We start from the raw sequence: 26864 nt of genomic DNA, 5'->3' as shown, positions 1-26864 counted from the left end.
TCTCTTCGTTGTGTTACTGGAAAATCAATCATCGTTAACATGCCAGTCACACAGCAAAAACTAATTTTCGAAGCAATTGACGCTGGTGTAGATGCAATTAGTGTTGTCATCGATGAATACATGCCTTTTCCCAGATTTGTAAGTTTGATGGATTAAGCTTACCCTTACAAAAAATCGATAAAATCGGAGTATTTCTTTTCATTCTCCAACAGGTTGATGTCATCCGTATGATAAGGCGTTTTTCCGTCAATACACCTTTATACGCATGCGGGAGTAGCTTTACCGAAGAAGAAGTTATCCAATTAATTGAGAATGGCGTAGAACGCGTAATGATTGATCAACCAATCTTATGGGGTATGACGATAGATGGATTTGATGGAATATCTAATGTGATTAACATCTACAAATCAAAATTGTTTCACGTACAATAATATTTTGTCGAACCTGAAGGATATTAACTGATTAAGCTTTTTTTTTTTTTAATAGATTTGTCGTAAGTGTTTGTAGAATTAAAATTTCAATCAAAGTCAATATTTGAATCGAATTTCGAACAATACTATCGAAACATCATGTTAATTTTCGGATATTGTCAGCCCGGTTGGTCATGCAACGATCAATACAGTAAGTATTCATGTAATCAATTTTTATTTGTTTCAAATTGAATCTTGAAGAGAAGGTAATCTATGTAATAGGGTTCAATTAAATTAGAATTCTGTCACACTATACGCAGGTGTTGAGTGTTGGATTGTTAAAATTACCAATTCCATCACACGTTTCATATTTCAAATTCTCATTTTATACCACGATTAAATTAATGCAGCATTCAGTTTGGAGCGGTTTGTCTATGCAGTTACATGTGTAATAGTCTTCCAATACAGTTCCATTTCTTTTGATCAGGATTTACCCTTTTCCCGTTTTATTTAACAGTGTTTTATGAAACAATCGATCAATTACTTCACAGACCAACTAAAAAATGTAGGGGAATTGATCGTTTTGAACTAATTGTTTTGTATGCCTCAACACAACTAGTAACCCTCAAATAATGTATCAAATTTACATACAGTCATAAGGCATGTATGGGCATAACTACAATATACTTCCTTTTTCAAACCATCATCACGCTATGTGTTTATCATTTTCGCTGGAACCGGCGATATTTGCGGCACATGTTTTGAAATATTACAGATCTTTGTTTTATTTTTATGAACAGAAAATTAAGTTCTAGAAATACTTAATTCTTGCTGACAATCACATTAAAAGGTATTAATGTCAAAATTGTCAACAAAACAAGTCTATAGACCACAACAGGTGAAATAATGATAAAATCGCATAATATAAATTTCCTTAGAAACTCATCGCCTTCACGCAAATCAAGCCTATTGTGTCATCTTGAGACCAATTGCTTGCTATTACAATTATTCAATACTCCATCCTGAACTTCCTTCGGTTCTTTTCGTTAGCTGATTGGCCCAAATGACTTTCCAATTTTTTAAATACACAAAATAATTAGTAATGTCACGCTACCTGCTGATTTGTTGGATAAAATATCCAACTGTTTTTCCTAAGATTTCCAGTCCGTCTCAAACAATATAATCGTGTTGTTAAGATAGTTTTAACATGATCGCATCCGTTTAGACGACGATGAGTGATCCAACTGTAAATATAGCAGAAAATGAGTTTTGAATAAGTAAAATGAAAATAATAGAAAAATCAATATCATACATATTTTGAGGGTGTATTTTGAAGAAAATGAATACGTAAAAAATATTACTTTATTCAATGATTGATTAATGACAAACTTTTTAATACGTATTTATTCCTGGAGTTGATGAATATTGGTTTGCTTATTATTAGTATAAACTTCATTGCAAAATTAAAAGTAAGAACTTTGTCCAAGGATCTATTGATCTCATAACAAACCTTATCTCGAAACCTTCATCAATTATTACTAAAGCGTATGAAACATGTTCATGTTTAAAGTCTGTTTCGAAGCATTTTTTTTATCAACGAACAGAACAGAAACGTTAAAAAGTTTGTCATATTCATAATACGATAAAACAATCTGTAGTAAGATCGTTATACAATGGTTGAATATTTAACATGACATAGGTACTGAAAATATGAAAATAAAAATATTTATTATACAAACTATGTGAATAAATACCTCGATACATATCATTTTCGAAATTGAGTATAAATGGCGAACTGTGATAGGCGGCTCTATTTCGAACTCGAGCGAAATAAGAGCAGTTGTGTTGTGTTTGCCCTTAAGCTTGAGTACGGGCATGGATTTGGTTGCTGATTTTGTCGATGTTAGATACCAGCATCGGCGACGACGACGTTACTTGTTATTACATATTGTAAATGTTACAACATCTTGGATCAATGACATTTAAAAATAACCGCAGTCAAAGTTTCTAACGCACACCTTGACAACTTAAGTGAACAATAAAGGCGAACACGATGAACATCGATTACTGGATATGGACAATCAGGGTTTGAGATGTGCTAAGAGTATTGATAAAACAACACATTCATCCACTTTGCACTAATAACTTAATTAATCGAAAGCCATTCATTCTGGAATACAATGATTATACATGAAGTACAGCATATACAGTAAATCCAATTACCTTCAACGGTTATGCCGGCAGGAAGTTTTTATACATAGTACAATGCTGTGGACAGTTTGTATTTTAAATCAACTAGAACTTCTTTAGAATGAAGATTTACCTCGATAAATTTTGCTTCGATCCACCAAACATAGTACAAACGTTGTATGTATGGCTACACAACGTTAACAATGCAACAGGATATGGACATACTCATTTAGACTCGTTGTTTATCCTGCGTAACGAAGAAGCATAAAGGATGTACATTCATGTCTTCCCTCAACCCTTGCTTTGGAAATATAAACAACTAGGCATCAATTACCTCATCTGCAAGTCCTATGTCAGGAGTCCTACCAAGACCAATCATTCAAACTGCATGTTCAAGCTACAGATGCACAGTACTCTATTCTAGCGAGAGCTTGTTGATATTACAAATGCCTTGAAGTTTACTATTGAGTTAAGCAAAAGAAGAACATAAAGAATGAATCGTGCTGTAAAATGATCATTGGGTTGAATAAAGTATCTTTTTGTACCTTATTGTTGGCACCAAGCGGCACTAATATCATTAACAAATATTCTATAAGCATTAGCAGCACTTACCGTGACTAGCTTTGTTTAATCATACGCTAAACCAGACGATCACGGAACATACCGTGAGTTGCATCTGCCAATCATTTATTTTAGTTTACCACAGTTCCCGACAAACGGTAAACTTAGCTAATTGTTGGCTTTTTAAAAGCCATGTATCCTTGCTATTAGGTTAATCAAGGATTTATAAAAGGAATAACAATTAGATATACTTAACAACTTGACATTTTTCAAATGCAATGCGGAATTGTTCTTCGGTTGCTCTCAAGCAGAGAACAAATGTGAAGGACTTTTTCAAAACTTGGTAGGGATTGGTTAAGTTAATATTATATGTATTGTCGTTCAAGTGCAATTAAATTTATGACAATACTTAAAATAAATGACAATAAATGAAACACGACTGATTTATGAATAACATATTTTAAAACTGCACACTACATGAATAATTCGATTTGGTTCACATAAATACCTAGAATAGAGTAAAACGCTTAAACTAGCGCTTACTAGATGTAACCGCATCAAAAGTGATAGCACATACACAACACGTAATTCGCAATGTAAAAAAATAAAACATTAATAAATTCGTGATACAGTTGAAACGAATGCTTACCTTACGGACTAGAAGATTTTTTACGACTGTTTAGATATCGTTTATATTGGTCTTTTTAGGACGTTTTTTTTAATTTCTATTCTTAGTAGGGATACCTCATATGATGGAGAACGATTCTGAACGAAGAATTTCGCGTCCGACTGCACTACTTCATGCTGCACATTTACTCATGATATCTGATTTGACTATGTGATCTTTTAGTAGCTACGACTGCGACTGCGATCACGATCTCGTTCGTTGCGATCTATGGAAGACAACCAATATGAGGGTTAGAAATATTTGCTCGGCAAATAATTATGCACTGTTTAACTGGCTTACCGCGTCTGCTGTGACGATCTCGTTGACGATTATCATGACGATCAGAACGATCCTTATAATCCCGATGATCACGCCGATAGCGATTACGATCTCTATCTTCTCGTTTGTTATTATAGCGATCGTCTCGTTCACTGAAAACCAATAAGATATAAACACATCAAGATAAGAACACTAACAACTTAAAGGGTTCTTTCCTTCCAATACATTCTTACCGCGATTTGCGTTCTTCCCGTTTTCCATTGTCTCGTCTACGCCGGTCATCATCCTTAGAACGGCGCTCCTCAAGGTTTATTGTGTTTTTCCGCCTCGCTTCATACATTTCATCAACAGCTTTTCGTAATTTTGAGTACCTGTGAACGTAATAACATTTAAAACAAAACATTAATTGATTCATTTTACATGTTTCGACAAGACAAACTATCTCCACAAACACGCACCCTAGATGTTGTTTACCCGTGAGATGGTCATCAATCCTTTGTTGTGCATCGCCTACAATAAGAAACGCTCCACACACTTCACAAACTTCCATTTGTTTCTCTTGCGATGCCGCGATTTCCGCCGTTACTGACCATCCATTTGATTCATGTTGTTTCACTAGAGCTTCCTTTTCCTCTTTCAACTGGTCACATTGCTCCATCAAACCCTTGCCGAGGAGATAATGAAAGTGCTGTATAACTGATTCATTGTACTGTTATTTTGAGACACTACCTGTGCCTGTTCCACGTCTCCGCGTGTTCCGGCTTCCTCTGCATCACGCACCAGTTTATTGATCCTTTCGGTTAGGGAATTTAATTGCTCCTGATGCTTTGGTACAGGTCGTCCTCCTTCCGTTTTGCTGTTCATAAGAAGAAGTCTTTGCTTACCTTTCACAATCTTACGGTCAACTTCGTTGATCATGTTGGTGCAAAATCTTAAAAAGTCCTCTTCATATTGGGTTTTTTTGCGACAAGGTTTTGCCTCGTCAAACAGCCTTTTCGCCTCATCGTCGTGCAATTTAGTACATTGGCCCAAATCGGCTCGGGTATTTACAAACAGATCGTGTGGACAAAACTTCACCAAAAAGTATGGACAAAACTGAAACAAAAACAGCAATATCGGAGGAATTGAATGCAACGATACTTTCACACTAAGTTCACACTGTACCTCTTCATCGGACCACGACACTTCTTTTGCAGAAGCAGAAGGATCCAGATTACGGTTCCTTCCCATTAGTTCATCGAGCAGTTGGCGAGCAACATCAACCATAATGAATTGCTGTGGTAACACAATTCGACACACGGAATAAACAACAAATTAAATGACTTTCAGTGTTTCAGAATCGTTTCCAGTTCACCAGCACAACGACCCGCAGCTAAGCTTCGATATATGCGTTGAAATGGAGCAGTTTCGTGAGAAACAGAGGAAGAGCGTAAAAAAGCGAATCGTAATTGATGCATAAATTTTAATCCCATGAAAAGAGCTATTTTGACAGCTGTCTAGGAAATGACGATGTCAGCAAATATTTCCACGACTAACCGTGTTGCCAGTTTTGTAGTTTGTATCAAAAAGTAAATCTATCGACAAAATATTCCTATTTATAACGATGAGCTAACCAGAAGACATGGAGATAAGAGATTCAAATGTTCGTAGAAAATATTTTGTATAGCAAAGTAAAATTATATGAATGGAACTCCATTTTAAAAGATGTGATCTTCGATGGCATCGCGTAATTTGACAGCAAGCATCTGACAGACAAATCGACCATGCTGTCTTGTTTACCACGCTTTGTGCTTGCGGAATCAGCACGCCGACAGAAGGAGATCTTTTTCATTGCGGTATTTGCGTTCAACAAAAAACAGGATGAAATACGCGTCTGTGAATGCGAAGTGTCCCTCGTACACGGAAAAATACGTGTTATATGTTGGAGCTCACACTGGATCATTCAAACGTAAGCTTATTTTATAGTGAGGACCTCGTTGCAACGTTTCTCATCCATTCTTTCGTTCTTGTGTTGCCTTAGGAATCAATACACATGGGGACGATCCATTCCAACAACAAAATCTTCAACCGATTGAGGTTCTGAATAAAACATCGAAGATTACATGTATGGAATTTGGTAATGCCGAGCGAACAGAGTTGCTCATCGGACGTGCGAACCGTTGTGTAAAGGTTTTCAGCTGCTCCAAAGAAGAAAGCATATCCAACTTTGAGATTGGTAGCAATGAAGTTGTAGGTTTGGGGCGAAGCAATGGGTGTATCGTCGTTGGATGCGCTGATGGCACAGTGCAAATCGTAAAATACCCTGAACCAGTTAAGTTTAGTGTTGGTGAAAATCTTTCTCGGTTACGGCTCTGTCCTGATGACGAGAGGCTTATGGTAACCGGGGGAAAACTGTTAAAGCAAATTGTAAAACTCTGGGATTTGGAGACGCAGAAGGTTCTGTTTCAAGCAAAAAATGTTAAGAAAGTGCTAGAATTAGAGCAACTCGTTTGGGACAACGATGTCGTGTTTGTAAACCGCAATTTGATAGCGGCATGTTCCCGTCATGGATACGTCCGTTTGTACGACACACGAGGGCCAACGAGACGACCAGTGCAAGATTTCACATCTTCAGACCCAGATGATCAACTAGCATTTTCATGTTTGGCCGCTCACGGTGATTATCTTTATGCTGGCACCACTACTTTTGGAGCGAGGGCATTCGATTTGCGAAGAATGAAAAACCATATTCATGTATATAAAGGATTCACGGGCACGGTAACATCTATCAGGGTTGATCCTTCCGGAAACCATCTTTTTACGGGATGTCTCGATCGATATGTGCGTGTTCACCATGCTCATCGAACGGCTTTAGAGTACCGTTGCTACGTGAAATCAAAACCGACACAGGTACTGGGAGTTGAATGGAAAGACCGAGGGGAAGTGAATGAACAAAATGCAGATAAGAGTACCACTGATGACATTGTACATATACTATCCGATCAAGACGGATCCGATGCAGAATATGATAAAATGTTTTCTAAAATGCCGACAGTCAAGTAAGCAAATGTATAATCACTAGGGTGAAATATTTGTCTTTAATTAAAAATATTCTTTTACAGCGAACCAACAAAGAAACGAAAGGCAAACAACAATGGGGCTGATCGAAAGCTAACTACAAAAATTAAAAAAACACCCTAACCGGACCAAACACTAATAAAATCTGAGAAAACCAATAAATAAACCTTGGAGTTTTCTATGTTTTTCACTAGGAAAGTAATGAAAGTTTCTTATTCTTCTTTATTGGCAAAACTACCTCAGGAAGTCCAGGCCTGCCATGAAGTTGCTAAAAGCCCGTTACCGTTCTGAATCGAATTACGAACGACTCCAAATTCCGGACATTCTTCACATGTTAGCGTTTTTTTAAAGAATCGAAGTTAGAAAGCTTATAAATTGCGGCCGAGTACACGCGGGATATGGAACCCTTTCACCGTTTACTGGAGGCAATGTGATCAAATTAATGTGTATTGTACCTTAATGTGTACGAAATAAAACAAAGTTCTAGTAGTAAGTAAATTGATTCTAGAATATCATGGCAAGCATGTAAAAATAATAAGCAGTGTGGTAATATGCATGAACATATTCAGGTAATATGGGAAGAATGTGCGGAATTTTAAGGTGTACCAAATTCTATTCAGAACGTTATATAGCAATTAAATTTTTAATTGAATTTAATTTTCCTTCTTTTTGTTAATTCCTACGATTGTTAGAATGAAACGATACCAATGAACGATTGTTAGAAATTTATGGGTGAGGTTTACTGTTTGCCATGTTAAAATCGATTCAAGCGAAACGCATTGATAGGACAATACATTGTTTTGTTTTCGGACTTCAATTTTCTTTCTGTGGGTCTGTACAAAAAGTTTTGCATTTTAGCGTGCTCATTGTTCGTCTTTGAAATGCACACATTTTGGCCGACTGCATTATTCATTTGGCTTATAATTAGTTTATGCGCTACGCTTTTTCTATTAGCGAACAATTACATCGCGCATTCAAAACCATAAGGATTATTTCTCTATTGTTTCGTTTAATAACCATTGCTTGTATTGGCCTGTGTACCCCCTTTTGGCTAGCCGTCTATGAATTTGTATTTCACTCGATTAAAACTGCGAAGCGTACGGCGGCTCGGCAAATAAGAGATAAGAAACCCAGGCAGGGCCATTACAGGTTACGCCATATTTTACTGGTCGATAGTTTAAAATACAATTCCTATTTATTTTGCTTGTGTATCATTTAAATCAACCTTCAATGTAAGACTATTCTATAAGCCAGCTACCTTACTTCGTCTTGTTATACTTGAGGAAACATATACGCGCCGTTAGTTATGTCCTTTACTATCAAAAACGAATTAAACTAAAAGAAAGCTAGCCAAACGTAAAATAAAATAAAATCAATTTTAAAGCAAGTATTTTACATCTGGAACAATTCCGGAACGTTCATCCAGTGAAGAATCACATATGAATTGAGCCAATATTCTATGCGTAATGAAATGTAGCATACTTTTCAGCCTATTTACATGTGCGCGGAATTATTCACAAATCTTCAATACATTTCACGAAGTGTCGCACAGCGTCTGCTTCCAAGTATTGTTGAAAGGTATTTTCAAAATTTGAACCTTCGTATTGGGAACTTTACGCTTCAGAATAGTATGTACTCGCCTTAGCGGAACAATTTCTACTTCTTCAGGAAGATCCAGTTGAGACCCAACAGCAGACGGCGGTTCATCACTACCTGGTACTGGTTTCAAGATGGGAATGCTACCTCCCATTTGGTTTTCTGCGTCTTCTACGTTCGCATCGATGTACAGCTCTGTGACACGCAACAGTTCCACGGTTATAGCCCAAACTAAAGATTCCAAAGTTTGGTGTAGCTTAATGATTCCTTTCAGAACCATGCGATTTGTTGCAGCTGACTGCGACACGTACGTGGGGATAAGTAAAAATTTTTTCACATTCGTGCAATTAGCGATATGTCGATCGAATCCAACTTTTACATCACAGTTGATTAACTCCAACTGAGTTAAGGTTTTCACTCTGGATATGCCATTCAAAATAGTAAACATATCGAAGTTCTCCTGGCCTTTCTCTAATCGCAACCGTTTCAATGCCGTTAGATTGGACAAAACGTTTGCAAGGTTAGATCCCATTTCGGTACACTCACCCAGCTCCAGCGATTCTAACAGGACAAGAGAACCCAATGCATCGATAGACGTAGCGCCTAGTTTGCTAATGGAGGTTAACGAGAGGTGTTTTAAGTTTCGCAAGGCTGCCAATTGATGTAGATCGCCTTCCAATGAAATGGCTGCGGAAGATTTGAGACGCAATTCTTCCAAGTTAACACCGTATTCAAAGTTAACGAATTCAATGGGATCATTTTTGATTGCCAGTGCGTTCACCACTCGTAGGTTTGGGTTTGAACGAAGTAGGTTCCCCACAACCGTCGATGCACATCGACACAAATCAATAATTTCGATTTGATCTGCCTGCCCAATATGTTTGTTGAAACTTTGCCACATCTCGTCGTTACTGCCAACGTTTAATACCTTGCGCAGGTCGAGATGTTTTGTACCATTTTTCCGCAGCTTGGCTATCATACCTGCCCAATCACTGATGTATGAGTTTTTCATGCGTACAGTTTTCCAAAATCGTGGATGATTTCCCAAATGATTCCACATACGACACACACTGCAGGCCCGAAGTAGCTCCTTTAATAATAAAAAAAAAAGATAGATGTAATAGAGCGACTTAGGAAGTTATAGATAATATCACAAACTTACTTGTACTTTAAGATAATTGAAGCTTAACATCAAGCAGGTGTATCCTGCTGATACATCAGACAGAAAATTGGATGGATCCCGACCAGTACCGTTTTGTGTAACAGTAGAACTGCTGTGCGCTTGAGTCCCTGCTCCTGCACCCACCGTCAAAGATGTATCGTCATCTGATATACGATCGGTTGCATAATGAGTTTGTTTTGTACTGCTTGAGCCGCTAGTTGCATTATTGTTCATTTTACGCCCATCATCCGAAATTTTGCTATATTTAACAAACAGAGAACGGAGAATATAACAAACAATTAATATAGGTTAGGTATAATATTGATCTAATTGGACATTATGCTCAGGTGTGTAGAATTCTCTTCCGATAAAATCTTCACAAATCATACGAACATTATGGAAAATGTATGAAGATAATACAGCGTACATACATAATAAGAACATAAAAAGGGGTAAAATTCTCATATGAGAAAAAAGTGAAAAAGTGAGAAATTTTGAAAATTGTGACGTTTGGATGGGGATCTCTGTCTGGACGGGAAGTAAAAGTTTTCTGGTTTCTCCCTGAAATCAAAAAGAAGAAAGAAGAAAAAAATCTCACAGACAAAACGGACTGCTTCGGTTTCACATTTATCAGATGTTTTCTAAACAAACCCCCGCTATTTATACGTGTTGCGTAGTTTGCATGCGGAATGATATGATTAGATGGAAAAGAATTTAAACATATTTTGCGTTCTCAACAGAACTCATAGTAAATTATCCCCATCAATATTATGTAATAGACCAGCACGAATGGAACAACATTAGAATATTAATAACCAATATCCCTTAACATTGCATGAGTTTCTAATGTAGTTATGAAATGAGAAGAAACGAACAAATTCTACACCATTGTATGACTTTAATGAACGATTACTTACATTGCAGCCTGAGGTAGAGGATTTGTAGGTTTGGAGGAAGACTTTTTGCTTTTCACACCTGTTGCTTTGCCTTTCGGAACGACCACATATTCATGGGTGCCAATAACGAGAACATCTTGTGGTGGAATATCCTTTGCGGATGAGTTGCTCAATGCACAGGTGCCTTCTGTAGCATTAGCCGCGGGGGTTGCGGTCTTAGGCACGGCAGATAGTTGTTGAGAACGTTTTGTCTTTTCCTTAAGTGTGCTACTATTCTGTGTCGGTTTCGCTACCAGTTTCGATGACAAGGAGCCCCCATTGTTAGTGGCAACCAACGGTTTTGCGGCATTCATGTTACCGTTTCCGTTAGTATTCATACCAAACTTCCCGAAAGATTCTTTGTACGTTTGTTGATTCTGTATTTCCGCTGTCATAGACTCTTCCATGCAGCTCTTTAAAAGCAATTGATAGTTTTAATTCGTTGTAACCATTTACAATTATACACATGTCTTTCAATGTGTTGTTAAAATGTACCGTAAGTTACAGTGTATAACAGGCCCCTGGTGTATTGAGGACAATGTTATAAAAAGCCTCAAAAATCGAAAACTAAACTGGTGTAACTACCCCTTTATTTTGACTTTGCCCATTTTTGAACATAACGAGGATTGTTACACACGCTGAAATACGGTACATAATAACACTTCCACCGATAGTAAGCATTGAAAGATATGTATAGTACGACTTCACTAATACGATTATTACACAAGGTCATTTTGTGGTACCGATTTTGTATTTCAACCGTCCGCCAAGTAAGGTTTACAAAGTTCGGAATTAGGCAGAAGGACTTTTTTTATTTACCACATAAGTTTTGTAATTTGTCTACAAAGTGATGTTTCGTGAATTATGGTGTTATTTTGAAAACAATCAACTAGTGCTGGGTGATTCTGCTTCAAATTCATGAATCTTTTTGAACAGCATGAATGATTCTGAACCCTATTATGAACATTAACGACTCCTCAAAGATACTTGATAAAGATAATTCTCTAAGTCCAAGCAATCATGACGAGATTATTGCATCTCACAAAATTCTCATAGAATAAAGAATCCCCGAACATTCATCAATTATGACGAAATTATGTTCATTAAACTTTGAGGGTTCATGAATATTTTGAAACGCGACTCTTGATTTGAAAGGATCATCGCTGAAGATTCATAGGAATGACTATTCTCAACAAAATTGTTAGACACAACACTAAACACAACAGATTTTCTATTTGAATTCCTTGTTTCCTACCAAGTAATGTTGTCAGCCATATGGCCAGGATGTCATTACTGAAAATAAAAAAAAAATGTTGCCACCAGAGTTTGATATTCGTGATGATGCCTCATTGTGGAACGTTTTGATCCAGTTTGATATGAAAACAAGATATAAATTATTTTCTCTAGTTTTTTAATCGATAGCTTTCTTCTGATGAAAATTATTTGTCGTAAAGTTATTAACTGTTAAACTATGCGTACTAAAGTGAATGGATTGCATTGTTTGTATTACAACCGTACGAAGATAATCGTGTCGAATATTTGATGTGTATGATTCAGGAGATATTGCACATTATAACGGTACTTTCCCGGTACATATTCCCATGAAACCCAATACAAAGATTATTTTCCAATATCGGATAGCAAAAAATGAATCGTGTAATATCCACACACTAGATGGTATGTGGGACGAATTTTTTAGAACGTCCCACAAAGTCCAACGCAATTAAACGGCGTACAATTAGTGAGGTCGTACTTTTAATCTAAAACCCGAGGAAATCGCATTCTTTAAAACGTACCTTGCAAGTAAACCGCCGAGCCAACGCTTCTGCTGTAGTAGCATTCACACATTCCGGATGGTACATACAGTAGCACACCATGCACTGTAACTGCGGTATCATCCCCATCGCTGGTAGACATTGGATTGTACAAGTTTCCACCCTTTGATAGAATCCATACAGTATTTTATGTTCATCATAGACGTTTAAAAATTACAAAATACGTGATTGTAGGTGGTATACCACATAAATAATTTTCAAAAATGATCGTAAAGTAAACAATAAAGACATACGGTACAAAATAAAAGGACGCAATTATAAAATGTGCAGGACAATTAGATGGACGTATGAAATAGGAAGATTTTTCTACACTACCAAACAATTACTATTGAGGTTTTTTCATATTAATTTGGCTCTGTCGTAACCAATTAATGCCAAGCCCAGATTGGATACTGCAGCAACCGATAAAATGCTTATGTTCAAACTTGAACATGCATGGCCATTTTGACACATTGACGACACCGTTTAGCTGCAGTAACCATTATCTAGATAATTATTGGAAATGAATTATCTTTGCCGTACTTACCGATTTTTTCCGCTTGATTTAGTCTGTTTTCCTAAAATACCACTGTTTTCGTTTGTTTTCGATGCTCCTGTTGCACCATGTGCATTACCGCGTTGCCCGCTCGCCGCACCAACCGACAAACTAGCACCAGTTGCATTGATTTTCGGTGTAATCTGAGTGTTCATTGAAGCGGATTTCGATAGTGGTGTTTGACTGTGTGCACTAGCTCTGGCGTTGTATGTAGGTAAAGGAGGGCTTGCTCCTTTTGGCATTTTAGGTTTAGGAATCCGTTTTCCTAGATCACTCGAAGTATCCCGAAGCTTGGGAACATTACTGTAAGATTTCGCGCTCCTAAAAAGTAAAACCAAATGTTAAATCTATCACTGATGATTATTATCGTACGAATTATTTTAGTCTTTTTAATTTTAGCGGCCAAGGATTAATACAGGCAAATTGAAAAAGAATCTTTTTTTTCTGAGCAGGACATTAACAAAATTGTATATGCTATACTTGGCGTGGTTAATGAAGAACGCCTTGCTTGCGACTCCATTAAAAACAATCGAAATCTTTAGCAGAACTAAGATATAATATATGAGAATATAATTAGAAATGAAGCGATTTGCAAATGAAATTGAACCTATTCTGAAGTTAATTTTCTAATAAAATATTGGAGAACTAAGACATAGCGCTAATACAAATGATTAATTTACGATTAATTTTGTGTAACAAGCATTGACACAACACAGTTCTTACACTATACATCTGATTTAACAGAAAATTTTTGATATTTTTTAAACCCGAAATCTTACCTTATAGTTTCTTCTTCTGGTGTTCCTCCAACAGGTTCTTTTGCAAACGTAAAATTATCCATCGTGAGATCGTCGTGCAAGGATGACACAATATCATTACGGGTCCGCAATTTCTTGCCATTGGGTGTAATATAATACACTTCGCCCTTATCCTTGCTGCCTTCCATGTTAGCTCGATACACCTAAGTTATTTATCAATTTTTTATCATTACAACTGCAGAGATCGAATGAACCATTGCACGCTTACCAGTTCTCGCTTCCAGCCATATTTAAAAGGTACCTTATAGATATCATCTTGTGTGTTTATCGGTAAATTTACTTTTTTCTTTACCAAACTTTTGTTAATTTCACCGAGAGCTGTTCCGCTTACCACATCCATATCTTCCTGAAAGGTTTCAATCACGTAAAAATATATTATCCGTCATGTTTAAAATGCTTTTTGTGCATTGTTACCTGTTTCAGGCTGTTTTGCAACTCGGCTACGCTGTCGTCCTCGGCAAGTTTACTGTTTTTTGCCAGCTTTTTCTCTGCAGCTGTCAAAATCGCCTCATACATACTCTCCAGAGGTCGCGGAGAATTTATTGTACCTGTAACGATACCGTAAGAAATTTTGATTAGAAATAAGTGTTTGCATACATACATTGAAATGCTTTGCCTTTTTATCGATTCGATGCAATTAGAAGAATGTTAGAGAGGTTTTATGGAATGCTAATTCCAAGCTTTCCGAGCTGGTAGGATGTGCGTAATTCGGATTAGTTTCTTCTCTTCAGATTCGGATTTTTCCTTTTAAATCTTGACCATTTCAATGCTGATTAAATTAAGTAAGAAATTAAGCATTTCTTAAGACTAAGATTTCGTAGTCCTTAAAGCAGTAGCAAAAACAGAACTCCCATTGCAAAGATATGTTTTGTGAAAAACATATTGCAAAAAGAGTCCTTTTGCAATACATCTCAACATTGGACGGTATGATAGCACGATAGGGATAACACAATTACTGTTAGGCTGCAAATTCTTTAAACCTACGTGGGATAGTTTGGGAAAGAAGGAAAAAAAACAACAATCAATTACCGTTTTCACTGTTTGCGGCATCCTCCTCGAAACCAGCAAAATCGTCCTCATCACTTTCACACATCAGCTCGCTGTATCTGCGTTTAGCGCCGACGTTCGGTCGCACATCCACGCTACCACTCTCTTCATCTTCCTCTTCATCCGGCTCCTGTTGGTGATGTTGATGTTTCAACATTCCACCGGTGAGGGTCTCACGTTGTTGGAATCCTTGCTGATTAGCCATCTTTCCTTCTCTTCACAAATTGCTTGGTACGCTTAACAATCACCCACCCTTTCAATTTTTAAAGCGTCAGAATGTTACACTGCTAAGCTCCTTTGTAATCTGGCCAATATTGAGATAATCACACGACGCAACGAAAATCCTCACGAAACTGATTAGTTTAACAGGGCATGCTATAGACTAGGGTGCTCAAACACATTACTGCGAATGTTACTCTCAGATCCGTGCGCTTAAAGCCACCGCGAATGCTAACAAACGATTCTTTCATTCATAAACAATTTTAAAATCGCTTCATAACCATGTTATAGCTTGTTGCACTTATTTCAATACACAAACAATGATTGGCGCTAAAATTCGAGATGTGACGCGTGGGCTTGCCCAAATCGAACGCCTTTGGCTCGGGCGGTTTGTTTCCCTTTCAAGCCCAAACGCAACACCCGCTGTTGCGAAAAAGTGAGGTTAATTTTTTCGATTCTGAGAACTTTCTGCTAAATCAGTAGCACCAAACGAACACTTGCGGCGGGGATTTCCTTTCACACACTTTATACCAACATGATCAACAGTCACCCCCTGTGCGTTTAAAGAATCCGAATAAAATTCTGCCGGGAAAACAAAGGAATCTCTTGATTTTAAGCACCAAATTGTATCGCGTATCTTTTGGTTGCACACGAGATGTTTGCAAAGTTGCAACTGTCAATCTCGCTTACGACGCGATGTTTGACAGCAAAATGTTGTGAAGCACAGTGGGCCTTGGTCCCGCAATTATGATATAATTTTGACTGCTTATGCCTGGGATTTTGCCTAGAAAATGGAAGATGGAGGCTTTGTAAGGAAAAAGTGCTGGAAAATATTTAAAACTATAAAATAAGAATAGATTTCTCGCTCTATTAAAGGATTGTAAAAACTTGCTCACCGGTATTTGTTTGGACGCCACTAATGAAAGTTGTCAAACGCAGGAGAGATTTTCGTCAAAGCGATCTGTCACGTTTTTCCAGCACATTCCCGTTGCCGCGGTATTAACAAGAATTGCCTTTGATATTTCTGATGTAATACCGTTTGATTGTGGTTGCAAAACAAAGCATTTGGTTTTCTGGAACTTAACATTTGTACAGTAACTATGATGCAGATACTTCGAGCCCCATTTCAGACCTCTATCAAACAATTGGCGCGATTCGTACGGCCGGCAACCTGTGCAGTCGGTAATATCGAACACAGAACATTTTGTTCAACCGTGTTTACTTCTCGTACCGCTCGGATACGGTTCAGTACCAATGGAAGTACGGTTTCTACACCTCAGAGCTGGCTTGTAGCGTCTAGAAATTTCTGCAGCAAAAATGATTCTAGTTCCGAAGATCCCGCGGAACCTCTCGCAGAATCGGTGAATCATACAAATCAGCTTCCTGCAACTGTTGCAATACCTGAAGTTTGGCCACACCTGCCCATGATAGCGACGAAACGAAATCCCGTTTTTCCACGGTTCATGAAAATTCTCGAGGTTCGATGAAAGGGCAAGGCATAAGCAAATGTGTGTACAACAGCTACAATAATAACAAATTCTTAAAATATCGTAGGTGACCAATCCAATGCTGATTGATCTGATACGTAGGAAAGTGAAGCTGAACCAACCGTACGTAGGCATTTTTCTGAAAAGGGACGATGATAATCCGAATGAAGTAATGGAAACTACGAAGGAGGTGTATGACATTGGAACATTCGCTCAAATACAGGAAATGCAAGACCTTGGGGACCGTTTGCGGCTGGTGGTAACAGCACATCGAAGGATAAAAATTATTGGTCAACTGTATGAGGATCTTGATGCACCTGCTATTGGTAAGGGTAAGTATTGTAATGCGTTTCGCGCGGGGATACTGAAGTCGTTGATCGTGATCAGCTATTTTTCATCCCCCCACATTGGCAATACGTATCAGAAATGACAATAAAATATCCGTACTTTAACACGCAAATCGCCGTCTCGGTAGACGAACCGGATGCGGAAAAGCGTCGTCGAAAGCACAAGCTACGAAATAAGCAAATGCGCAATGCCAACAACGACCACTCGGCTGACGGAACTTTACTAGAGGAAGCTCCAAAGCGTCGATTGCTTAAGGAAGGTGAACAGCAACCGCTGCTTATGGTGGAAGTGGAGAATGTGAAACACGAGAGCTTCAAAAATACTGAAGAAGTTAAGGCACTTACGCAGGAAGTGATTAAAACTATTCGAGATATCATTACCATGAATCCGTTGTATCGGTAAGGATAAGTAAAAATTATACATAGGTTTGGTTCGATTCAGGAGTAATAACACAACAACATTTTCTTCATATAGTGAAAGTCTGCAGCAAATGCTGCACCAAAACCAACGAGTCGTTGACAACCCGGTATATCTGTGTGATTTAGGAGCTTCTTTGTCAGCTGCCGAACCAGCTGAATTGCAAGAGATATTAGAAGAAATGGACGTAAGCATCAATTTACCTGAGAACTACTCTAATGATAATCGCCTCACTATGCAATTTCTGGTTTGTAGATACCTAAGCGATTAATGCTATCATTGTCGCTATTGAAGAAAGAACTTGAACTTTCGAAACTGCAGGCAAAGATTGGACGCGAAGTGGAGGAGAAGGTGAAACAACAACACCGTAAGTACATACTGCAAGAACAGTTGAAAGTCATTAAGAAAGAGCTGGGAATCGAAAAAGATGATAAGGACGCTATTGGAGAAAAATATCGAGAGCGCATCAAAGATAAAGTGGTTCCGAAAGCTGTTGCGGATGTAATTGAGGAAGAACTTACCAAATTGAACTTCTTGGAAAGTCATAGCTCCGAGTTTAAGTACGTTATAACCATTACGACGATTCGCAACTATCAAACAACATAATATTTAATCTCCATTTATCTTTTAATCAGTGTGACACGAAACTATTTGGATTGGTTAACTACACTTCCGTGGGGTGTGATGAGCGAAGAAAATTTGGATATTGATCAAGCTAGCAAAATATTAGACGAAGATCATTATGGAATGGATGATATCAAGAAGCGCATTTTGGAGTTTATAGCTGTTAGTCAACTGAAAGGAACGACGCAGGGTAAAATCTTATGTTTCCACGGACCACCTGGTGTGGGTAAAACCAGCATAGCACGCTCGATCGCGAAAGCGCTTAACAGGGAATACTTCCGGTTCAGTGTGGGTGGAATGACGGATGTGGCGGAAATTAAAGGCCATCGACGAACGTACGTTGGTGCTATGCCGGGCAAGTTGATACAGTGTTTGAAAAAGACGAAGACTGAAAATCCTCTTGTTTTAATCGACGAAGTTGATAAGATTGGAAGGTAATGCACAAGTTGGAAGGAGATTTGCAAAAGACCAATCCATTAAAAATAACGATTTTGGTTTTAACTTTCATATTATCCGTACAGAGGCTATCAAGGCGATCCAAGTTCTGCGCTACTGGAGTTGCTGGATCCTGAGCAGAATGTAAATTTTCTTGACCATTATCTTGATGTGTCCGTGGATTTGTCAAAAGTTTTATTCATCTGCACAGCGAATGTGATCGATACCATTCCCGAACCGTTGCGCGATCGTATGGAAATGATCGACATGTCTGGTAAGTTTGATTGAGGTCAAACTTGGGAGATGAAGGCCATTCGAGATTGATGATCGGAATAATTAATTATTTTGTATTACCTTCACAGGCTATGTGGCGGAAGAGAAAGTGGCGATTGCCAAGCAGTACCTCATTCCTCAAGCTAAACGCGACAGTGGAGTTGAAGATAAACACATAGTCATAACGGACGACGCATTGAATGCATTAATCAAAAGCTACTGCCGCGAGTCAGGTGTACGTAATTTACAGAAGCAAATCGAAAAGATTGTGCGGAAAGTGGCATTTAAGGTGGTGCGGAAAGAGGCTGACTTCACGGAGGTATCAGGATCGAATCTCAGCGATTTGCTAGGCAAACCGATTTTCACCCATGACCGAATGTACGAAACAACCCCACCTGGTGTGGTGATGGGTCTTGCGTGGACGGCAATGGGCGGTTCAGCATTATATATTGAAACGGCTAAGCGTAAATTAATGGAAGCGTTGGATGGTGGGGATGGGAAACAGTCTCCGGGTGATGGATCGTTGGAACTCACTGGTCATCTGGGTGATGTGATGAAGGAATCCGCTCGAATATCGCTTACTGTGGCACGGAATTTTATAAAACAATCGGATCCCTCTAATAACTTCTTGGAATCTAGTCACATTCACCTACATGTCCCTGAAGGAGCTACACCGAAGGATGGACCTAGCGCAGGTGTGACGATCGTTAGTGCATTGCTTTCACTGGCCAAAGGTCAACCCATTCGACAGAATGTAGCAATGACCGGGGAAGTTTCCCTGATGGGAAAAGTGTTACCCGTCGGAGGAATCAAAGAGAAAACGATAGCAGCCAAGCGGAGCGGTGTTAGATGCATAATTTTACCGGAGGAGAATAAGAAAGACTTCACTGACTTGCCCAGCTTCATTACGGAAGGGTTAGAAGTACATTATGCTAGCACCTACGCAGATGTTTACCGAATTGTGTTCCCTGAGGCTTAGAGGTAATATTTCTTTGTTAAAGTGTTATGGACAAGTGGTAGTTTATTGAATGCGAATAGGCTGAACCATTAAACCAATGATAAACCATAACACGTTGTTTTACACTACGGCTTGTTATCGATTGATAATGTTCACACATATATACTATAGTAACATTCTTGTTCACAGTTTTATCGATAACTTAAGGGGCTCAGCGGGCTTTGCAGTTGGAGGAGAAATGACACGCATCGGGGGTAAACGACGCACTTTTCGACCGTGTCGCCCATCTTTGCGTTGCCACAGACCTGACCGCGGTCGATTGCCCAATTCTCGATTTTTCTGGGCGGATCCTATTGGAGTTTTACTGTGCGCAACATTGGAAACGCGTCCTACAGTAGCCATGCATATTTGCTGAAAGGCAAATTCTTGTTTGGAAGGAAGCTGTACAACGACCAGCTCACCGAATTTACGTAGAATCGTTCCATACGAGCCAGCTGCATGAATAAGATGACAATATTGTCCCGGATACTTCTCGAGACAATGGACTTGGGTGCCAACTTGTAGAGCACCTAAAGGATAGGCATCTCCTTCATTGGCGCGAACTGCAGACGAAACTATGATTAGTAATCATTCACGAAAGATTGCTAGTATTCCTTACCGGGTATTCGAGGTATGAAGCGTGAGGTTTTTAATAAATCTCCGGCCTTCATATTCTCTGTCGCGAGAATATATTTCATCTCATTTCCAACTGCTACTAGTGCCACCTTTGCGGTACGACAACCATCATCAAAGACATCGATGACTTTTTCAATCTGAGGAGGTCCTTCGCTGGGTCCATCTCGGACCCACTTTATCCAGTGATATTTGTGCTTGATACCACCACCGATACCTTTAGCTACCAGACGTCCCGTTGCTGGATCTCGACCGGCTAGGTTTGTGACGCGCAGTGGTTCAATCGTGTACTCCTCGGGATAGTGAACGATACGCCGGTACGATTTTCCTCCGCCCGGCTTCGGTTTGTTCAATAATGTTTCCAAACTTTCCAGCGATATGGAACGAACAGTTGTGCAACGGATGTTTTTGGGTACAGACGACAGCGATAATCGGTTAAATAATCTAGCCAAGGTGGCCATTATTTTGCGTTAGAACTGCTGCCTGAATAAATATTTTATTTACGCAACAATCGCTTTGACAGCTACCTCACGCATGCTGTTTGACAGCGCAATGAAAAATCAAAACAAATTCATAGGGAAAGGGTGCACATAATTTCAAACTGTCTTGAAAGTGTTTCAATCTGGTTTAAATTGGAAAAATAGGAAAATAGAAGGTCAGTAAATTTCAGTTTGACCGCAGCAAAACTTTCCCATTAGCCTGAAATAGAACTATCATAATTCAACATCGCTATAAAAGATTAAAATTGGCAAATATTCTAGTGCGGTAAGGCCAAAACCCACTAGCCAAGCTCAACTCAAGTGAAGACCATCCATTATTTTGTGGATTTCGCGGGCATCAACAAATCGCAAAAATGAAGTAAGCAATATTTAGCTCGGTTGTTTGGTTATTCGTGTTTAACTAGGAAAGTGTTTGTTATTCCAGGTCCATTAAGTATATTAACACGATAACAATTGCTGGTAAGCAAAAGGAATTTCGTATATTCTCCTCCAGTTCAAAATTATCAAACTAAAACCGATAATGTTATTGTTCTGCTCTAGGGTTCCTATCTCTTTGTTTGATTAACATGACCATGGCCAGCGGAACATTCTATTACTTTGCTTATGGTAGTAATCTACTAGCGAAACGAATTCACATTCAGAACCCAAGTGCAGTACGAAAAGGTTTCGGATACCTGAAGGTGATTTTGGTGATTTTGACGTATATTCAAATATGATCATTGTTTTTTTTTTTATTTTAGGACTATAGTTTGGACTTTTTCCATTACGCTGCTAGATGGCGAGGAGCTCCGGCAACAATAGTTGAACAGGAAGGAAAAAAGGTGTGGGGGGCCATATGGGAAATAGATAACAGCAATTTAGCTGATTTAGATCGTCAGGAGGGTGTTCATAACAGCGTTTACAAAGCTTTAATACTTCCCGTTGAGTTGCCTAGCGGTACAACAATAGACTGCCGCGTTTATCAGTTAGTTCGCAACCCGTGTTGCTTAGCACCAGATGCGGAAGATAGACCCTACGAAAGGCAACCTTCAAAAACATACATGAATATTATCATTAACGGTGCGAAGGAAACGGGGCTTCCAGATGATTACGTTATGTCTTTAAAGAAAATTAAACATAACGGAAATACTGGCGACCCGCAACTTTCTTTAGAATTAGAAAAGCCCATAGAAGATCTGTGAGTAATAAACATGATTTATTTAAACGTTAATTCCCCTATCTACTAATCTACAACAGTGTTGATGAATTTGTGAATTACTCGCTTTTCATTTTATCCTTTTTGTTTCAGATCTAATTAGAATCATTACGTTACGTGAAATTCATTTATGTTTACATGCTGCTCATAAGAACTTATGAAAGCGTGAAATGGTTTACTGAATGAAGAGATTGATAAGCAAATAACAAAGTAAGTAAACAGCAGAACAATTTAGTTTTCCACGCCTATCTCAGCAGTTTTCCATGAAATTTTCGAAGAGATTTCAAGCTTTTTTAAATACTTCTGCACGGATATTTCCTGCGGTCCGAAGTTATAGTGAAAACGGTACCGGTACCAACAGGAATGATAATAAATCGAGTCTTTTCATTACCTAGCCATTATCATTGAGGTAATGGCAGACGAATCTCTCATGGTGTTATAGACACCACAAAGAAGAAGATTTGTTAAAAGATTTTACATCGATTTTAACATAACATAATGCGATTTCAATTGAATTTTTGGGATTTATTTTTACGTCTTTTTTCAAACGTTTCCAGTAGATTGACGGGTGAGTTTTTATGTTAAGTCGATTACACAACTTCTTCTAATGGTTATACAGTGTAACAAATGTCTATGGTCGCTCTAAGTTTTAATCACCATGGTTTTGTTATATCTTCAATAGATTAGCATTGGCCGAGCATTGGTCCCTACGAGAGTTTTGTTTGTAATTAAAAAACAACATTTATCACAGTTATGAAAAATTTGATCAAGAATTAAAATGTATGACCATACTAGAATTATTTGTTGAAAATCACCATTTAATACACGTTTAACACGGCTTCTATAGCGCTTAATATGATTCTTTTTTATATTTTCTGCATTGTCAAACACTTAAAAGGCCCTAGGCTTTGGAAGATTATTGTGTGTGGTGTGGTACGGAGGGAGTCTGAAGTCATTGAACCAGATGGACATTAAAACAGATCGGGAGCGTTTGTAGCCCACTAATAACTCATGTGACGCCGTTCACTTAACAAATGTGAACCGAATAACAGTAATAATAGAAATTCGACACCTTGCGGTATGTTTTTCAAGCAGATGCTTTGAGCCCTGAGGTAATGATGTGCCGTTAAGTTAACACCTAAGTTAGTCTGAAACAAACGATCCGAAAAAAAACTGATAATAATCAGTAGGCATAATAGCCTGGCTGATTTGGCATTGACTAAATTGTACACGCGACAACATATCCACTTTTAACGTTTTACTAACGTTTTGTGTTTCGCTATCAATTTTCCTATTAATATTATTCCATATAATATATTATATTAATATAATTTACTATACTTATTTTACCACGTAGCCGGATAGTCAGCCTTAGCTACTGGGCTACAGGGTCCTGTCACCGGGCCGCGCCAATATCCGTAAGTTTCGTTTTTGACGAAATTTAAACCTACTATTGCCATAAATGGGTCAATAATTGGGTCGCTTACGTATTAAACGGTCGGTTATTACGGTCGTTACATCTTTAACGGTTCTCTATAACCTTTATAATGTATAACAATCTCCCTGCTGATTGGGCAACAAGTTTAAATTGGTAAGTTCATTCAAGTAGTGCAATTCTAATCGTCAACTGTATTATTCTGTAATTCTGTTCTTTACTGAGTACTGATGTACTTTCTTTACATCATTCCTTTTTTTAAGTTTAATGTTAGGAAATTATATTCTACAGATGTTCGAGAAAGGAACAGTCTGTCAATATAAATTACAACTGACACGCGAAAATAGCCTTCGGGGATCAGTCACGTTCTACTGGATTTTTCATAGACCAAGAATCCGCACAGTAGAAAAAACGTCACAACCGAAGTTCACTGCAAACGAATCATATTGGTTTATTGTCATGTTATTATAAAATCTGTGTTGAAATGAACAACATACGTATGCACCCAATTCTAAATAAATTCAATGTAATTAAATAAAATAATTAAGCTGTGCGATTTATAGCTATGTGTTGTTAGTTTTCTCATTTCCTATAAACATTCAAAACTTAGGAACAATGTATTTATGAACTCTAAAACTGTCTATTTATTGTATAACAATTATGTTGTGCTGCTACTGTGACTGCTCGATGCGACAAGACTGCTAGCTGGACATTTAGTTGCTCCCGTTGACTGCCTTTCCCATGGTACCATATTGCGGGGTGGCATTCCTAGAGCATTACATGACTTGCTGTTATTCCGAAGTCTCGTTTTCTAACACGTGGACCAAGGTGTCGGAAGCAACTCACCATATAGCGAAGGATAGGTTACTAGGATATTGTACAGGCCGAAATATACAGAATGTAATATAAATACAAGCTTTTAATAGATAACCCGCTGTTACTTCGACATCCATTTCTAAATATTTAACATTACAACTGCTACGTAAATATGATGTGCAATTAATTACTTACTCAATGTCAGATAACAATGCTCAATGTTTGGATTTTTTGCATGCTTTTAGAAATTTTGCAATTAGCCAGGTGCTAATGTAAGCTGTAAGTAAGTGTATAACTCAAATTAAGTAAAGGGCGGTTAGCACAATGTTAGTGATACTTTGAGAAAAAATCTGAAAATTTTACTAACGTTGAACAAACCAGCTTGTAAGATTTTTCCAAAAGTGTGTACAAGTGTATCAGAATTTGTTGAAAGAAGTGATGAAGGTGTAGGACGATATTCGGATGAAGATTTTTAGTATTGGCGCTTATGCGTAGACTATACGCATAATTTGTAATTTAGTAGTTGGGTTGCAGGAAGTATGTGATTCTTGTATTAGTGTAAGCACGTAGTAATACGGTGCCTGAAATACATTTGTCGAACTATCAAGCTAATTGCTAACGAGACAACTGATTTTGCAGAAGTGCTGATAGACATAATAAGAACGTTTGAAAAGTATTTATTTTATATTGCACATATTATATTTTACGTATGCCTAACTGAGCTGGTGTATCAACGAAGCGTTTTTGGTGTTCATTACGTTCGTGTTTTCCCCACGTTTCTTCAAAAAAGGAGAAAATGTTTGAATAGGGGAATCTGGAATGTTAAGGGGAAATAAGGGGAAACTGAATGAACATCTAAACCAGGGCAGATTCCGAATGAATTCATTTCCAGTCGGAATCCGAAGACTTTGCTTGCACGAACAAGCGAAATGATAAAGTAGAACGGTGGAATTTGTGGATTTTAAGCTATATCTTCTACTGTGAAGCGTTAAATGTTGCTTGACCTACAAACAGAATGGTTGTGTACAGTTTTTATTGACCACGCGGTATGACACGTGGCTTTTTTGAGCTTAATTTTCGATTGGTTTGCATTGCAACTGTGCATTCGTTAATGCCCCAAATGGATATCTAGTTGACATAACTTTATTCCACAACTTTGGATATTATCGATATTCGGCATTCTGTGGTATTCGACTTGCATTTGGCGTACCAATAGATGAAGCAATAGTCGATAAAGCAACGACTGCTCTCGTCCATTCATTGGACTAACTTTTTCTGGCAGTGTGGTTAGGAGACTATCAGAGCTTAAAATTACCGCACTGTTGAATGTGAACCGAGTCATGCTGCTTCGATGCATAAGTTTAGCGTTTGCCTTCAGTATGAAAGCAAAACTTCCGTTAATGAATGGTATGAGTAGGCCGAATAAATGGATAGGTATGAGTGGATCGACAGACCGAGTAAGAGCAAACTTAATGACAAAGAGACGCGTCCTCAAATATTAGGTAATTACCAAGTTTAATAGAGATGTTGGCGGTTGTAAAACAAGTGTACGAGAGAATAGGAAAAATTACTGCCAAGAGAAAAAAAATAACGTAACTTTCGTCATGGTTCAGAGCTGGTGGCACTTCAAGACAGTTCAATTTATCAAATTTACCAAAGATAAAATACTATACTATTTCCCCATTCCTATGGAAGATATTTTAGTGCTGGCAAAATCGTGACTTTCATATCAAGTTTCGATAACTGCTTTGTAAGTAAAACCTGTTTTTTTTCTTGTGTTTGTTGATGCTGGTTTTTAATGAAATTTGAGCTTTAATTCGAAAATACTATAATTTGTAATGTTGTACGCCATTTTGTTGGGTATTTTCAGATACGTCTACTTAAGTAGTCAACTGAAAGCAAACATATGTTAAAGAAGGCGTGCCGCATATACAAGAGAGCTAGTTAAGAGAAAAATCCTTCAATAAAATCCAGCCACTCAACGAAGGAAGTCCACTAAGCACAACGTTTAAAGCGCCAGTGGTTACGGCCTTTGCGGTACGCATAATACCCTACACAAATCCCACACGCGAAGAAATAAACCGAAACGAACCTACGTGCGAAATATGACCCAACTCCAAGGATCTGTCACCCCTTTGCTTTTGCCGTCCAGGCGCGCCCTTTTGCTCTGCCTTCTTTTGAAGGCGAAGGATTTGATTCGCATTGCTATATCGCACCGCTGCGGTGCATTTCATCCACCTGTGTACAGCCCCCGCAAGGGTAACCAGGAGCATACCATTGCCATTGCTTACTTCATCCAGCAACCTGGCGAGCGACACGAATCGGGAACGAAACGGTGAATCGTTTGTTTTGCCGCGGCAAAACATCATTATCCCACATCAGACCGGGGCTTA

At 38.3% G+C, this 26864-nt stretch overlaps 6 protein-coding genes across 7 annotated transcripts; 3 read left to right on the top strand and 3 right to left on the bottom strand.

Annotated features, from left to right (window-relative positions):
- Nucleotides 1-637: 637 nt before the first annotated feature.
- LOC128301535 (luc7-like protein 3) lies at nt 638-5563 on the bottom strand. The gene is made up of 7 exons (XM_053038081.1): nt 5272-5563; nt 4837-5202; nt 4566-4771; nt 4341-4478; nt 4129-4259; nt 3811-4054; nt 638-1654 (listed from the first exon to the last, which is right to left on the bottom strand). The coding sequence occupies exons 1-6, from the start codon at nt 5371-5373 to the stop codon at nt 4008-4010; spliced, it is 990 nt and encodes a 329-aa protein (XP_052894041.1). The 5' UTR covers nt 5374-5563; the 3' UTR covers nt 638-1654; nt 3811-4007.
- A 287-nt stretch (nt 5564-5850) lies between these two features.
- Nucleotides 5851-7347, top strand: LOC128297451 (WD repeat-containing protein 74). The gene is made up of 3 exons (XM_053033088.1): nt 5851-6055; nt 6128-7145; nt 7209-7347. The coding sequence occupies exons 1-3, from the start codon at nt 5968-5970 to the stop codon at nt 7285-7287; spliced, it is 1185 nt and encodes a 394-aa protein (XP_052889048.1). The 5' UTR covers nt 5851-5967; the 3' UTR covers nt 7288-7347.
- A 672-nt stretch (nt 7348-8019) lies between these two features.
- Nucleotides 8020-15542, bottom strand: LOC128309769 (uncharacterized). 2 transcript variants are annotated; one of them, XM_053046235.1, is made up of 9 exons: nt 15075-15542; nt 14460-14593; nt 14254-14391; nt 14007-14188; nt 13219-13548; nt 12654-12795; nt 10840-11270; nt 9923-10181; nt 8020-9850 (listed from the first exon to the last, which is right to left on the bottom strand). In XM_053046235.1, exons 1-9 carry the CDS (start codon nt 15295-15297, stop codon nt 8699-8701), a joined length of 2991 nt encoding a protein of 996 aa, XP_052902195.1. In that variant the 5' UTR covers nt 15298-15542; the 3' UTR covers nt 8020-8698. The 2 variants fall into 2 exon arrangements, with proteins under 2 accessions (XP_052902195.1, XP_052902196.1); XM_053046236.1 differs by lacking the exons at nt 10840-11270; nt 12654-12795.
- Nucleotides 15543-16294: 752 nt separating this feature from the next.
- On the top strand, nt 16295-19963 carry LOC128300687 (lon protease homolog, mitochondrial). Its single transcript, XM_053036881.1, is given in 9 exon segments — nt 16295-16789; nt 16866-17215; nt 17274-17309; nt 17311-17544; nt 17621-17750; nt 17819-18123; nt 18199-18621; nt 18709-18896; nt 18985-19963. Coding segments are annotated over 9 exon segments (2934 nt in total). The 5' UTR covers nt 16295-16411; the 3' UTR covers nt 19875-19963.
- On the bottom strand, nt 19427-21036 carry LOC128300774 (39S ribosomal protein L2, mitochondrial). The gene is made up of 2 exons (XM_053037002.1): nt 20512-21036; nt 19427-20455 (listed from the first exon to the last, which is right to left on the bottom strand). Exons 1-2 carry the CDS (start codon nt 20984-20986, stop codon nt 20037-20039), a joined length of 894 nt encoding a protein of 297 aa, XP_052892962.1. The 5' UTR covers nt 20987-21036; the 3' UTR covers nt 19427-20036.
- Nucleotides 21037-21378: 342 nt separating this feature from the next.
- LOC128297079 (gamma-glutamylcyclotransferase-like) lies at nt 21379-22206 on the top strand. The gene is made up of 4 exons (XM_053032645.1): nt 21379-21383; nt 21435-21484; nt 21566-21705; nt 21766-22206. Exons 1-4 carry the CDS (start codon nt 21379-21381, stop codon nt 22204-22206), a joined length of 636 nt encoding a protein of 211 aa, XP_052888605.1.
- The last annotated feature ends 4658 nt before the right edge of the window (nt 22207-26864 follow it).

This window comes from Anopheles moucheti, chromosome 2 (genome assembly GCF_943734755.1).
Source record: "Anopheles moucheti chromosome 2, idAnoMoucSN_F20_07, whole genome shotgun sequence".
Classification (NCBI taxonomy): domain Eukaryota; kingdom Metazoa; phylum Arthropoda; class Insecta; order Diptera; family Culicidae; genus Anopheles; species Anopheles moucheti.
This window is presented reverse-complemented; position numbering and strand designations above follow the sequence as displayed.

Coding starts and splice junctions, on each gene's coding strand:
- LOC128301535 (XM_053038081.1), bottom strand. CDS start 5,373: ATGGTTGATGTTGCTCGCCAACTGCTCGATGAACTAATGGGAAGGAAC. Junction 5,203..5,271: donor TGTCGTGGTCCGATGAAGAG/GTACAGTGTGAA, acceptor TTTTTGTTTCAG/TTTTGTCCATACTTTTTGGT. Junction 4,479..4,565: donor ACGGGTAAACAACATCTAGG/GTGCGTGTTTGT, acceptor TTACGTTCACAG/GTACTCAAAATTACGAAAAG.
- LOC128297451 (XM_053033088.1), top strand. CDS start 5,968: ATGAAATACGCGTCTGTGAATGCGAAGTGTCCCTCGTACACGGAAAAA. Junction 6,056..6,127: donor TCACACTGGATCATTCAAAC/GTAAGCTTATTT, acceptor GTGTTGCCTTAG/GAATCAATACACATGGGGAC. Junction 7,146..7,208: donor TCTAAAATGCCGACAGTCAA/GTAAGCAAATGT, acceptor ATTCTTTTACAG/CGAACCAACAAAGAAACGAA.
- LOC128309769 (XM_053046235.1), bottom strand. CDS start 15,297: ATGGCTAATCAGCAAGGATTCCAACAACGTGAGACCCTCACCGGTGGA. Junction 14,189..14,253: donor ATGGCTGGAAGCGAGAACTG/GTAAGCGTGCAA, acceptor TAAATAACTTAG/GTGTATCGAGCTAACATGGA. Junction 12,796..13,218: donor AAATCAAGCGGAAAAAATCG/GTAAGTACGGCA, acceptor ATTCTATCAAAG/GGTGGAAACTTGTACAATCC.
- LOC128300774 (XM_053037002.1), bottom strand. CDS start 20,986: ATGGCCACCTTGGCTAGATTATTTAACCGATTATCGCTGTCGTCTGTA. Junction 20,456..20,511: donor CTTCATACCTCGAATACCCG/GTAAGGAATACT, acceptor TTTCGTCTGCAG/TTCGCGCCAATGAAGGAGAT.
- LOC128297079 (XM_053032645.1), top strand. Junction 21,485..21,565: donor TAACACGATAACAATTGCTG/GTAAGCAAAAGG, acceptor GTTCTGCTCTAG/GGTTCCTATCTCTTTGTTTG. Junction 21,706..21,765: donor AAGGTTTCGGATACCTGAAG/GTGATTTTGGTG, acceptor TTTTTATTTTAG/GACTATAGTTTGGACTTTTT.